Source organism: Aythya fuligula, chromosome 5 (assembly GCF_009819795.1).
Source record: "Aythya fuligula isolate bAytFul2 chromosome 5, bAytFul2.pri, whole genome shotgun sequence".
Lineage (NCBI taxonomy): Eukaryota > Metazoa > Chordata > Aves > Anseriformes > Anatidae > Aythya > Aythya fuligula.
Window position 1 is genome coordinate 2,682,452 of NC_045563.1, and position 12,237 is coordinate 2,694,688.

A 12,237-nucleotide genomic window follows, 5' to 3' on the forward strand; every position below is an offset into this window, starting at 1 on the left:
AGAGAGAAGAAAATCTGGAGCTAGGCTTTGAAGGTGGGAGACTGGGCTAGAGACCCAGGTGGAGAGCTGAGAAGTAACGGGAATGACAAGGGAAGGGAACTTTGACCAGAAACTGTGGGGTGAAAGCAGTTGAGATTTCAGCAGCAAATTTGGAGAACAGAGTTGGAGTGTCAGCACTGGGAGGCTGGGATCTGGCTGGTGTATCTCCAGAAAACGAAGGTGTGGAGACAAGGGGTAAATGCTAAGAAAATCCCATGTCCTCTGGCTGTGTACGTGTGAGAGAGGGAGGGGTAGGTCCCCGTCTTCTGCAGAAATTTGAGCTTCTAGCAAAGCTGCTTTCAACGTGGAGTAATGATGGTAAGCACAGGCTTGGCCTGGTGCTCAGCCTTGGGAGTTTGGCAGAAAGTGACTTTGGTCAGCCAGTTGCATGGCGCTTCCGACCGCGTGGCATTAGGATTTGCACCATGGAAATCACGGCCTTGTACGTGCAGCTAGCAAGAAGGTTGGGACTGCTGATGGTGGCTGAAGAACGGAGCGCTCACTGCTGTAACTGGCATTGTTGGAGCTTTTTTATGGTGCTAAATGCAGTGCAAAAGGCAGTTTTAGAAGTGACATAGTGCCAAAACCAGTGAGTACTTGTGACCTTTATTTCTACTTCAGTTATTTCTAACGTAACAGCATTGCTGTATTCTCATTTCAGGAGTTTTTGGAGTTATTGCTAATAACACGTCCAGTTTTTGAGTAACTACACTTTTAGCCCTAATAAAGCTCTTTTACTATGAGATACTTCATAAATGTATACGCAGTGTTCAAGCGAAAATACTCTTCTACCACAGGAGCCCAACTTAATAAATCAGCTATAGTTTCTCCTCCTAGTTATGGCCAAAATATTGCAAGTGTATTTTTAGCTTTAAGTGCAAAAATTATTTATACCTCTATTTATACCTCTATACTGTGCTTGGAAACAGCATTATAACACCTAACGTATGTGCTAAATTGCAGGACAATGCACCTAATGGAAGGAGAGCTCCCTACCTCCATGTCAGGAAGCTGTGGAGCAAGCATTAATGGGAAGCTGTACATTTTTGGTGGATTTGATGATAAAGGATACAGTAATCGGGTATTGTATTCTTCTGTTTTCTTTCACAAAGGATTGTATTTGAATTAATAGTAATGCTGACCCTATTTTCTGAAATAAGGAGAAATTTAAGGAAAATCTTTTAGTTTTGTAGACAAAACATACTTTAAACTGACAAAATAAAAAGTTTAATTTCTGTTTTACTGTTCAACTCCATTTATTTTTCTGGGAATTTTTGTTAAATCATAGCTTCAAAACCGGACACAGAATGTGAAACTTTTTATTTCTAAGAATTGCCAGCGTTTTCCTAATTACTTTTAAAAAAAATGTATTGTCAGCCTTAATTGAAATTGATCTCCTATATCCCTTTGGTGATTACCTTTCTTATATGGCCAAGCAGTAATTAAAGTTAAAATATAGCTACAGGATTTCGTAGTAACCAAAGACTGAAGTAGCAAAGTCACAAGTGTGCTATCATCTAGTGTCAGCGATGTCAGGCTTCAGACTAGAAAATAACTGAGCTGGAGCTTGCAGTCACATCTGTTCAGCACTCCATTCACAAACACTGCTGATTTCTGCGTGGGCGTTCTCTTCAGGTTAGGCAGAGCTACTGCTGGTTGGAGAATTGAAGGAGCAGGGTAGTATTATACAGGTCTGACAGAAGGAAGGCAAGGAAACTGCTAATTCTCACGTTTTAACTGTTCTCATGGTGAATCGGACTCTTCCCATATGCTGCTATGTATCGTAAATTTCACTGACAGTTCATTTTTTTTAAAGGAAGTAAGTAGCATATTTTGGGGGAGGTGGGTTGTTCTCTTTGCTGCTCAATTGTGCCAGATTCTTCAATACCATTTATACTGAGAATGTTGTATTTTTTCTTTTCAGCTGTATTATGTTAATTTGCGAACCAAAAATGGAACCTATAGGTGGAAAAAAATCACAAATTTTAAAGGCCAACCTCCTACACCACGTGACAAGCTTTCCTGCTGGGTGTATAAGGACAGGTAACACATTAAGAATATTTAATATGTGTTGATTGCAGAGAGGCCATTATATCAAGTGAGGAGAACACAGGTTTGTGATTCACAAAACTTTAATTCTTAGCTTGACTTGCTATGGGATTCTGTGCAACTTTCTTAACTTTGTACCAGAGTTTTTTCACATGTAAGCTGAATTAATAGTAAATATAAGGCGGCTTTGGGAGAAAGTTAGGAAATTCAGTGGAAGTTTCTGGAATGCTTTGAGACTTGAGATGAAACTTGTTATGCACATATTACCTATGTTTTTAATTTTAATGCACAACAAAAAAAATCAGTATAGAAATGACATTGAATTTCTGTTGCGTTATGGACCCATTAATTATTTCATGCAATAAAATATATTTTAGCATTTGTATGCCTTGAAAAATACACTAACAATTACAAGAACATTTCAGTGAGTATTTTTACATTATAAGAACCACGTCAGGCTAGATACGTGTTGTAAAAGTTAGTGAACATACTTAGAAAAAAAGCTTAATCAAACCTATTTTAGGTGGCAGAGGAAAAGCATAACCTTTTCATTTAACAAAGGTATTTGGAGACAAGCTATGCACCTTTGTAGAAGTATACCTTAAAAATTCACAAGGTGTGAATTTGCAGATCAGGATGTCTTGGTGTGTTGCACGATGCTTTCAGTAACTCTGTTTCCCCAGGAATGTGTCTGGAATGACCTGCACCATGCCATCAGTTCCTAAATTGCCTTCTCCCGAGATCACTAACAGCTATATCAAATATCCTCAAATGTTGAAGTTAAACAAAACTTTAGGAACCATTACTTGTGGATGGCCATTTCATGGGTGGAATATTAGGCTGGGAGGTGTGTAACGCTACTTGCAATGCAATATGTTCGGTAGCACTTAGCTGAAAGAATCTCTTCATAAGCTTACAGAAAGCAAGAGGAAGATGTTGTGAGTCATAGCCAGTGAGCTGACCTTTGGGAACATTTGTTGAAAAAAGCTTAATACAGAAGGCTAACAAATATTGTAGAAGCATAGGGATGTTACTGTTGTGTGTAGTGCATCATTTTGACTCATGTCTGAAAATGACTGTGATGAGCTTGGGGATGGAGGAATGCAGAACAAGGGCTTTGAGGTACCTTGAAGCTTCCTCCTTACTTAAAAGGATTTCTGTCAGGCACATTGAGGAGTGTAACAATACCACCTTCATGTTGGTAAGGTTTTCTGTATGATTAGATGCAGTATGAAATATTTTAATCTGTTTGTATTATAGTACAGTAGATAAAGCAATATTTGAGGCTAATTATTACAGTTTATTAATTTGAATTCTATTCTAAAAACAGCTAACAACTTTTTTTTTCTTGGTGTTTTAGGCTAATATATTTTGGTGGCTATGGCTGTAGGAAGCATAATGAGCTGAGTGATTGTTTTGATGTCCACGATGCGTTTTGGGTAAGAGATTTGCTACAATTCAGAGTGTTTTGTCCTTTCTTGTCAAAGCATGATCTCTTGTACTATGCTCAGTAGGTACGAAGAATCATGAGAGCTGTAAACTTGACTATTCTGCTTTGATTTGGAATTTCAGGTGTTGCCTGTTGCTGGGAGGTGTTGGGTGTTCAGTGTATTCGAAGTGCTAGACTTTGAATGCAATGAAACAAAATGCTGTCAGGAAAAACAAATGCAATATTTTAAATCTGAAGACCCTTTTTTTAAACACAGAACTCCCAGAAGATTTTAGAATTGCTTTTCTTGAAGTAACAGAAGAGAATTTATAGTTTCACAACTCTAACGGACAAGCACTCTCAGTTAATTTCCTTAATTTGTTAACCAAAGTAAATGCCATATGTTTTAAGATGCCTGGATTAGCTAGTTTCCTATAATGAATTCTTACTAGAAAGAAGGAGGCTGATTAGAGTCTTTTCACACGAATTAATAGATATGTATTCACGGAGTCCTGACCCTTAACATCGAATGTTAAATATTGACTTACAAGAAATGGATTACCTTGTACAATTTAAGTGTTTAATTCTTAGTATGTTGTGGCATGACGTAGGCTTTGCCTACCACAGTGACTTATTTTGGAGCCCAAAGCCCATTTTCGAGTGTCATTATCCCTCATCCTACCTCCAACTAGACCTGAGTTGCTCTATCACTTTGAAAATGTTAGTGTATTTCTTTAAATAAAGTTCTGTATTTTAGTTTATTTTCTGTTTTGATAGATCACTTGTAGGTTTGTACCCTTTAACAAGCACAAAGATTTTAAAATAATGCTTTCAATTTTTTAACTTCTCTTTCAGGAAGGACAGATATTCTGGGGATGGCACAATGATGTTCATGTTTTTGATACAAACACACAAACTTGGTCTCAACCAGCAATTCGAGTGAGTGTTCTTTAAGTCTTATATTTGGAGACAATTGTGACCTTCCTGCATTTTGAATAGTTACTGAGCTCTCGAAATTCATGTTGGGACAAGTAATTTGAATATGCTTCCTTTTCATTGTCTTCTAACATAGCACAGGAGGACACTCAATGAATCAGAAAAGTGGAGAATTCAAGATTGATGTCATGACTTTTTTTCTCTGCAGGATGTAGACTGGTGTTTGTTCTATAATGTGGTTCTGAGCCAAAACATAAAGTAAGCTTCAGAGAGGTATTTGACATCTGAATAGATTAGGAGGTGATGCAGTATCCTGTACCTAGGAGGTCAGGCTTTGTATTTAGGTTTTAAAGTACATGTTGGGAATATGAAATTCCCATCAGCTCTCTCTGTTACTGGGAAGCCACGGCACTGGCATGCTCCATGAAACCATTCAGCGTGACTCCCAGAGCGGTGCTGAGGAGCAGGAGGTGTTTCAGCAGCTCCTCACAAAGCCCCCGTGGGCCCTGCCAAACGCATTCTGGAGGCTGGTTGGGAATCCCTGAGGGGTTTGCCAGTATCTTGGGTTGGGAAGAGTTTCTTGGCTGGAGCAAAGCTGTTGACCCACGGCGCATCTCACCTAGCAAAGGCTTCCTGGAGCAAAGCGAAGGTCTGTGGGCAGTGTGCAGCACAAATGTACGTGTGGTTTTGATCATGCCAAGCTGAATTTAACCAGTGTCCTCCACCTATTTTGATACAAAGCTATTTGGTCGACTGCAGCTGTGTATGTGAACCTCTAACACTGATAAGCTATCACAGGTAACTGGGAGTTGACCATATACATGTGGATTTCTTCCTCCCTTCCCACCTCTCCCCTTCTTCAGAAAGCTGATAGGTCAGTGTGAATGATAGCTGAAAGAACAGTAGTGGTCTTGAACCCTAGTCTGTCTTGATTCACTGTTCAGCTCTCACAGAATTAAAAAAAGATTAAAAAAATCTCCCTATATTGTTAGTTTAGGCCTTCAGTCTTTATTTGTGAAGTAAAGATGTGTGTTTGGTATGATGTATGTTTAATACGCTCATTATTTGTTTGTTGTGTACATGCAGTTGCTGTATTCCCTTCAAGGGCTAATGTTGAAAAATCTTTTAAACAAGTATTTACTAGTCATGCGATCTTGTTAGAATAAACAGACCAGATATTATTCAGCAATACATTACTTTAATAGTCTTCCAAAGGAGCATGTGTACTCAGTTTCCCAGTGAAATAGCAATGCACACGTCTTTATGTACTGACATTAAACGTGATAGTGTAGTGGAGAGCTTCATAAAATCCTGGGGAGCTTACAACTCAGTCGAGCTGTATTGCAGTGAGGTCTGACACTGTTTTATGCTGTTTATAGGCTGTACTAAAACTCCTCCAAAATTAAATGCAAAAAAAGAAATTACCATTGAAAAGTAAAAGGCAGTTTTGCTAGCTTTATTTCTGATTTACCCAGGGAAGACTTTTTAGCCTGTGGCTGTTGCATGTTGCATCACAACTTAAGATCTGATTTCTAGAGATTTTTAGTACCAGCTCCTGACAGTTTGTGCTTTGGAAAAATAAAGCGGCACAGGACACGCCAACAATAACTGATGTGTTATTTTAATTTTATGCTTAGGAATTAAAGATAAATTAATTGAATTTCACTTGAAAGAAGCCTCAATGTCTTAGACCAAGAGGGAATACATTACACGTTAGCAACTGAGGAAACTCAATTAAAGATTCCTTAGCAATTATGTGTATCTTCTAATGGCTGTGGAATTTTGGACGTGACTATAAATTATTTAATTTGAAATATGAAAAATATAAATGTCATTTATTGGTTCTTTCAGGGTGGAGATCCGCCTCAGCCTCGAGCAGCTCATACGTGTGCAGTGCTGGGAAATAAAGGTTACATCTTCGGAGGACGAGTGCTGGTTAGTGTTTAATTAAAACATTTTATAGGTAGTAGTTTAGTAGGTGTTATTTTTGTTTTTTGTCTCACTTTTCTAATAGCAAATTATTGTTGCAGTAGAAGAAAATCCCAAGTGTTTTTGGCCTAACTGGTATGTTTAGTAGTGGTGAATTCAGGATACTTTTTTTCATTCCTCTGTACCTTAGAAAAAGAAGATTCTGTCTTTCTGTCTCTAGTATTTACGATGAAGCATACTTTGTCCCCAAAAGGGAAAAACAGATGAGGAGTAAATTTACGTGTTTATAAATCAACAAAAATGGTTGACCTCTGTGTAAGATCTGTAGGAGATGCTTCTTTCAGAGTGGGGGAAAAGCAAGCCCGATGATAGATCAGGATTTTATAAATGGTGAGATGCTAGCATCCTGTGCTTAGTACAGCTCTGCAGGTTTATAGATCCCTTAATGAAATGGTAGCAAGAAGTAAATACAAATAGGATTTTAGCTTGTGATTTTTTTTTTTTCTTAAAGAAAGGGGAAATGTGTAAGAAGAGTCATTTCTCACATACACGCCTCTCACCTCCTGATTTTTACCTTCTGGGAAAGTAAAGTTTAGAATAGCAGGTTTGATATGGTATTTTAGATTTATAATTGCAACGTGTGGTCCCAAAAGGTAGGAAACAGCAGATTTCAGTTGGCTTTATAATTTAAACCTTTTTTTTTTTTTTTTTTTTTTTTCTTGCATAGAAGTATTTGAAATACACTCATGCGGACAAGCAGCGTGTGATTATAATGTCTGGATGCAAAGCCAGCGTCTCTGTACGTTGAGGCTGGCACAGGGAGCTGCAGCACGTTACCTGATAGCACAGGGTACTGCAGCCACCCGTCACTTAAGCCTCTCCGCTGCTCTCTGAATGCCAGTTTTGCAGTCTCAGTCTTTACCTTCAGCATGTTCCGTGACCTTGATAAAGAAAATGTGGAGCATCCTGTAGAGATTGCTGTTGGCAGCTCTTTTCTGTGCATCCCATAAGGCTCTTGACCACAAGAGTAAGGCTCTTGTGTACTTCCTTGATAACTGATCCAAAGCTGTACCCTTTAGTACATTATTGGAGGATCTTAAATCTGTTGCCCTGTAGGTAATTGAAGGCATAAGATCTGCATCATATATAATCAGTGCATATATAAAGCAAGAATAGATTCTTGCTATGTAATCTTAACTCTTTATTTTTTCTAGCTTTTTTTAACCTAAAAAGGAAAAAAATCATAGGTATCATCCTATGGTTGTCTGTACCTAACAAACCTGAAGTCATCGCTGGAAACTTGGGAGATACCAGAACCTCAACATTCAATTTTTGTAGCATTGATTAGGGGAAGTTTTCTCTTTGTTCTGTGCTAAAGCATTAAATAAATGTGAGAATTTAAACCTGAGGCAGCAATTCAATATATTAAAAAAAAAAAAAAAAAAAAGTATACCTACTTGTGTCTTAAAATAAGACTGGTAGATAGTAGGTAAAGTAGGTAATCTTAACTAGAGCAGGCTCCACCCATGAGCTGTAATTTTTTTTTGCCAGTGTAGTTTTGTTATGGAGTGGAAAACGTACCAACTCTTTTTAGAACTGTTGCAAAAGCATAGGTAAGATAATATTCGTGTATGACTTCGTATGAGCTGGAATTTATGAGGAATGTGAGAAGCAGATTCTGTAAGGCAAGTAAAAAAAATAATCTAATGTAAGTTACTGTGTACTCATCCATATTTTTAAAAATTGTTATGGTTTTAGCCTTTTTTTTTTTAACCTACAACTGATTTGTAGCCTTTAATCATATTCAGCTAGCCGATCAGACTTTGATTTCTACTTCTACTGCTATGAAAGTAACAGTGAAGGTGCTTTTGAAAGCACTCAGTGCTCTATTTCTGTAGTTTTCCTATATGAAAAAGGAGTTAACTGTTGGTTGGAAATGTCCTACAACAAACATACACCAACTTCCTCTTAGAATCTGCCATAACCTAAACCTTGTATTCTTAAGGTATGAACCTTTTTTTCTGAAGCCAAGTTCCCCGTTTTTTTAAGCTCTATTACAAAAGCTCTGCAGTGGTGCAACCTTCTTCTCAGGGAAAGTCTACAGTTCTGTTACAAAACGGCTTACTCCTGCTTGCTCAGACAGAAACCAGACCCAGACCGAGGCAGGTTGAGAATGCGCGTGCCAGCAAATACCCAGCCAGTTACTCAGTTTGAATTGCCTCCCACAGCTGCAGGAAAAGTTTTTACCTAAGTAAAGTGTTACTTTTTCAGAGCATTCAGAGAAGAAAGCCACCGAATTTGCTCCTGTTTATCCTAACCGGTCACGTTGCCCTTGGTACAGGCTCACAACCTCAGGATTGCTGCTAAAGCCCCACCTCGGGCTGTGACAATTGCACACGGTAGCTTCCAGAGCTGTAGGTTTGGTCAAACATATTTGCAAACAACCAAGGAAATAAATGGATAGTGGAAAAGACTGACAAAGTATCTGGTTTTGATCAAACCCTGTGTGTCAGGGTGAGCCATGCTGGGCTAAGTGAGCTCCGTGCTCCTGCTAGAGACATGCAGTTGGATGTCTGCTGTGTGAATGAACTCTTGCTAACCACAGCTGACCCGAATCCTGCCTCTCATTTAGCAAGCCCACAGATGTGAGAGGGAGAGAAAGCAAACGTGAAGAACTAAATGTGCAGCTCAGGACCTCCTGGCCTACCATTTATTTCTGAACGCTTCCTCAGCCTTCAAAGCCTCGCTCCCGCTGGCTTGCTGTGAGCGAGGGCTGTCTGTGTGGTGCAGACGTCTTCACACCACAACAGAACAGCACTGCACGTTGTGCCCAGGGTTGCTGCACTGTGCCTGTTGCAATTGAATTGCTTTATAACCCAAGCCACGATTCCCATGCAGCCTCTGCTACCTGCACGAGAAATTATTAGTAAAACTGGAGCTCACCTGTGATCCCTCTGCTGTGCTGTTGCATGGTTTGATGTGCCCTAAGAGGACGTGCCCTCTGGCTTCTCGTTAACCATGTCTATTTGACAGCAGGGTTCAGAAATACAAGAAGGCTCTGAGCTGAAAAGGTTTTTCTCTTCCTCGGGTAGCATCTGCTTCCTTAATAACCACTTGCTAAATTTCAGTGAAACCACTTGGGAACAATATGAGAGAAGAGTGAAATTTTGGAAAGCTGTATTTAGCTTTGTAGGAGAGCAGCAAGTGTAGTTTTCGCCTTAGTGATACCCAGTTATTGATTCACTTTCTATCCTAGGAAAAAAAAAAAGGACAGAAAGTTACAGAGGTTAGGGAGCATTCAGTGGGGCCTGAGGAGTTAATGTAAGTCGTGAAGCAGGAAGGAAAGCTAAAGACATCAGAAAAGGCTTGCGTTTCCTGACAACAAGAGTAATTCCTCCCCAGAGGATGAAGTCTTGCTTTTCTCCGCAAATTAAGGAGCAAATACGGGGTTGCTCTGCTCCTCCTTCTCCTTCTAGTTCACCATAATACAAATCTTCCCAGGGAAAAGGCTCTACAAGGAACCAGAAAGGGCCAGGAAGTGTCATGAGGCTTCTCCTATTCATCTTTCTGGGAGGAAAGGGCACCTTTTTCCAAAGTTGGAGCTAGAGCTGGTAAAAGAAGATGATGATGATGATGATGGTGATCAAAATCAATTGTACCAGGAATCATTTGAAAACAGGCTCAGAAGTGTTATGTGGACTCTGTTCCTCCAGGTAAGCCCCTGACAAACAGAAATGGGAGAAAGTGGGAAGGAAGGAAAGTTAGTCCAAAAGTTGATGCAAGTCTCATGTTTAAGTGGAAAGTTTTCATGTAAAGAATGAAGTAATAACACAAAGTCTTTTCAGCAGCTCTTCACGCATCTGATGCCTTAATGTATGCATGTTTATATTTCTTTTTATCCTTCCTGTCACTGAAGATAAGAAGATAGATTGAACTGCAGTCCTTCTACAAAGATCTGCGTTGTAATAGCTGTTTGATTGTAAATCTGAGACTGGAGAGCTGCACAGAGCAGTGATCTGTAAACATGTCACCCGTAATGCCTTTCATCATGCCAGAAAGCTGGTCCCGAGACAAAGCAGATCCTGGTTAATATTTACTGGGCTGCAAATAAATGAACGTGCCAGAGATAAGAAAGATGTCTTCGGAGTCCTTGTGGCTCAGACGGAAATGCAAATGCTCTTACAAGGCTCAGTGCTTTCAAGCCAGCTAGGAATCAATCTAGGATCATCAGCTAAATTATTGAATGTAGTAGGTAGCGTTTATGGTTACAGGAGGAACTGCGAGCAAATTGTGCATGTGGCAAGTGATGATAGCCTGACCGGGCCTTACAGCTGCCCAAATAAGGGCTGGGGAGAAAGGCATTTTCATTTGTTATTTGTTAGAGGACCGAATCTTAGGCAGAAATGTCTGACTGATGCCGAGTTGTGAATTCCAAACGAGGTGGGTGTCATTTCTCATCTGTCAGTCTGTTGAAATATTAGCATGTAAAGATGATAACGCATTGATTTCCCAGGGACCAAGGAACTGAAAACTACTCCATCTTCCGCCTCATGCCTAGCTTTGTAAAGAGAGGAAAGTCAGCTAGGAGGTCTTGAACAGCATCTTCTTGAAACCTTTATTTCCAGCGTAACAGCAACTCGCTCTCCTCCCTGTCTTTAATCAATGTCCTCTGTATTGAGCTGTGTGACTCCAAGATGATGAAATGTTTGCAGTTCTGGGGGCCAGGATGCTGTTTATTTTCTCCCACCCTATCCCCAAGTGTCTGGCTGTGTACAGGTGCAGCAGAAGATACTCAGTAACCGCCTTTTGCTTTCTGCATGTATGATTTGTTCCTCGTTTCCTTCGAAGCAACCTGAGGGAGCAGGAAACTGGATAGACTTGTCATGGAAGGCAGATCAATCCGCTAGCTGTCAGTTGGACCATATTTTATTGTTACATTCACCCTCTTACGGGAGTAAAGTTTCTCAGGCAATGCACAAAAGCACTCACGTTCTGCTTTCCTTTAGCCCGCTGCCAGCTCTGAAGGCATTTTTCAAAATGCCAGTTAACATCATCTTCCCTAGGACAGAAACGGGCTAGCACTTAAGTGATCAGAGGAGGCCACAGCTATCCCGAAATCCTTGCGGTTCCCTGAAATACACCGAGAGACCTTCCACAGCTCGGCTTTGGAAGTCTCTCAAACTCACTAACTGGCTGAGTTCTCAGGGACAAAGCTACTCCTATTCTGACTTAAATGACAAGTCTAGTTTCTGCCTCAGAGGATCTGCAAGCTGGAGAAAGGCTTATTCTAATAGATCTATGGACTACCCTAGGAGAAAAGAAATTGTAAGGTAAGGCAAGCTATATTTCCCTACTTCTCAGATACTGTTTAGTAGTACCTAGAGGAATCACAGCTATCAGCCAAGCATATTGCAAGCCGCTGAAAGTATTGCTGCCATCTAAAGCAAATAAATTTTCATATATTCTCTCCCCCCTGCCATGTTTCCAAGGCAATTATTTTCTTCACCTCAAAACACAGGCACATATGCAAGTGTATCGATTTCCCATTCTTCTTACTGATATGTTTTATTATTTCTATGGCAAATGCTAAAGGGTCACGGAACCTTAATGTTGCTAGTATTAACTTGCTGAAAGGGCTTGCCATTCAGAAAAGATGGATGTAATGAACTGCTTGAGGCCTGTCATGTACTGAGTATGCTGTTTATTAACATATTCCAAGAAACCAGTGAGCAGGCAGCCAGGAGGATGCAGAGTCAGGATCAGAATGCAAATAAAAATAATGAGAGAAACTGCGGGTAGAGTATTGAGATGAGCAGTTCTGCAATTACCCACTGCAGGTTTTGTGGATCGAGATT

General features: G+C 39.9%; 1 protein-coding gene across 1 annotated transcript in view; it reads left to right on the forward strand.

The window, feature by feature from the left end:
- KLHDC1 (kelch domain containing 1) overlaps positions 1-12,237 on the forward strand; it is a 28,301-nt gene that overhangs the window by 4,488 nt on the left and 11,576 nt on the right. Inside the window, exons 3-7 of the mRNA XM_032188266.1 lie at positions 1,003-1,120; positions 1,964-2,082; positions 3,449-3,527; positions 4,373-4,456; positions 6,305-6,388. Coding sequence (XP_032044157.1) covers positions 1,003-1,120; positions 1,964-2,082; positions 3,449-3,527; positions 4,373-4,456; positions 6,305-6,388 — 484 coding nt within the window. The remainder of the gene's footprint in view (positions 1-1,002; positions 1,121-1,963; positions 2,083-3,448; positions 3,528-4,372; positions 4,457-6,304; positions 6,389-12,237) is intronic.